At 42.0% G+C, this 2,022-nt stretch overlaps 1 protein-coding gene across 1 annotated transcript in view; it reads right to left on the bottom strand.

The window, feature by feature from the left end:
- Window positions 1–2,022, bottom strand: part of LOC111867480 (chromosome transmission fidelity protein 18 homolog) — a 66,798-nt gene that overhangs the window by 39,813 nt on the left and 24,963 nt on the right. Inside the window, exon 15 of the mRNA XM_023857401.2 lies at window positions 1,747–1,917. Within this exon, the coding sequence (XP_023713169.1) occupies window positions 1,747–1,917 (171 nt within the window). The remainder of the gene's footprint in view (window positions 1–1,746; window positions 1,918–2,022) is intronic.

Raw genomic sequence — 2,022 nt, 5'->3', positions numbered from 1 at the left:
TAATAAATAGAATTAAATTTCCTTGTATCAAAATCTAATGTATATTTCTATTCTGAAGTGCGGCCCTGGACTATTATTTATAGGGCTGAGGTGGCCCTCTGTACAATTTGAGTTTGACATGCCTGATCTAATGTGTAACTTTATGTTCAAGGTGTAACTTCACCTTGACAGTGAAACAATTTCAGTAATGCAATGCAGCTGAACCACAAAATCAAATCTTACACACAAACTGCCCCTGTGATGATTACTGCCTTCTGAGATGTCACACCATGCAGTTTCACAGACAAGTACTGCTGTTGGCAGAAACGTGCTGTTGCCTTCTTCAGGTCTCATATTTTTTTTATTATTATTATTAGGGGGGGTGGGTTTCCCCATGCACTTAGACCAGTTATTGGTCCATTGTGCGCCCTCTTTAATTTCTACTGTCGCCATACCCTACCGGTACTGGTGCGTGCTATCAGCCCCGTTCAGCCAACGAGGTCGGCCCTTGGTACCTGATATTTCCCCCATCTACCAGAGGCATGGGAAACTTGTTGCCTAATTTTGCTCAGAGGTCTCCTAGAGACATGAGGATCTTTTACGTGCTGTAAATCTATGACACGGGACCCACAGCTTAAAGTCCCTCCCGGAGGACTTGTTCCCTGAATTTTTCCGCCCTTAAAAATTCCATGACCTCCGCCGGGTTTGAACCCGTGTACTTTGAGTCATGAGGTGGGAACGTTACCCTAGACTACGGAGGCCGCTCAGTTTTCATATAGCTTTATCTATCTAATGGGCCCCACAGAACAGCTGCCAATTTTTTTTTTTACTTGAAGATGGAGACAGCCAACTTTCTGTTTGCATCCATTCAGTGATGTCCCATAACACTGCTACATCATTACATGTCAATGATTTAACCAAACGTCTGAAAGGATTCATACAACCTGCATGTACCTGACAGGCACTTCAGCAAAACAGACTGGGAAATATCAGCTGACAGGGAAGTACAGAAGCAAACACAACATCTGCACTGAGGTCAAGGAAAAAAAGTTCTACAGATGGTGCATATGATAGCTGCTGCTGTGTCCTAACAAGCTCAAAGCTCTTGTTGTCCATGAAGATTATCAATACATATGATTCTACAAACAGAATGGCAAGATGACTGAAGGAAAATATAAGGAAGAATAAGAGTTTAGGGGAGATGTGGAGGGGGTCAGTCCATGGCTCTTCTTTCCACTGCCCCAGTACAGCGGAACAAAAATGAGTTCCTGCAGGATATGCCTCCAGATTGCTGGACAGTTGCTTTACATGTTACCCACTTTTGCAAGCACTACACTCCCTTCCCAACATCAAACATGGACATCTTAAAATTTCTAATGCACCTAAGAGTAGAATTTAATCGACAGAGACTTAACATCTCCAAACTTACTTTTCTCTATTTGATTGTATTCCATATTCATTAGACAATTATTCTGCTTTGCTACCATAGTACAGTTCGAAATATAACTAGGCCTAATGATGCTTGGTGCATCACACATTGACATGTCAGGGAGAAACTGCTAAGGACAAGAAAGACAGTTAAAAAGAAGCTGTTTGTGGTCTATAATCTTAGAGCTTTGCTTGTGATACAGCTGTCTGCAGTATGACAAGAGCAGGTAAGACGTGGAACTTAAATCCCCAGTTTATCAATGTTTGACAGAAACAAAATTACTAGGACCATGGAAATGAGGAAAACCTTAAACCAAGGAACACTCAGAAGACTCTTACCTCATAGCCTGTGCTAGGGTATGTGATCTTCGGCCAGGAAAAAGAAGCAAAGAGGAAGTGCCACATCACAAATGCAAAAGGTTGATATGGCATCAGAATATAGTTCTGTGTGGCGTGGATCTTGTGGCTCAGCATGTCCGCGGTACAGAACCACTCCAGTCCAAGTGACACCTGCATATTAAGAACGCTTTGTTACATACACACACACACACACAATTAACTGGGTGTTTAAACAAGTATCAACATTTGCATTCACTTGGTCTCCATTAATATTAA

This window comes from Cryptotermes secundus, unplaced genomic scaffold, assembly GCF_002891405.2.
Source record: "Cryptotermes secundus unplaced genomic scaffold, Csec_1.0 scaffold843, whole genome shotgun sequence".
NCBI classification, from domain to species: Eukaryota; Metazoa; Arthropoda; class Insecta; order Blattodea; family Kalotermitidae; genus Cryptotermes; species Cryptotermes secundus.
This window is presented reverse-complemented; position numbering and strand designations above follow the sequence as displayed.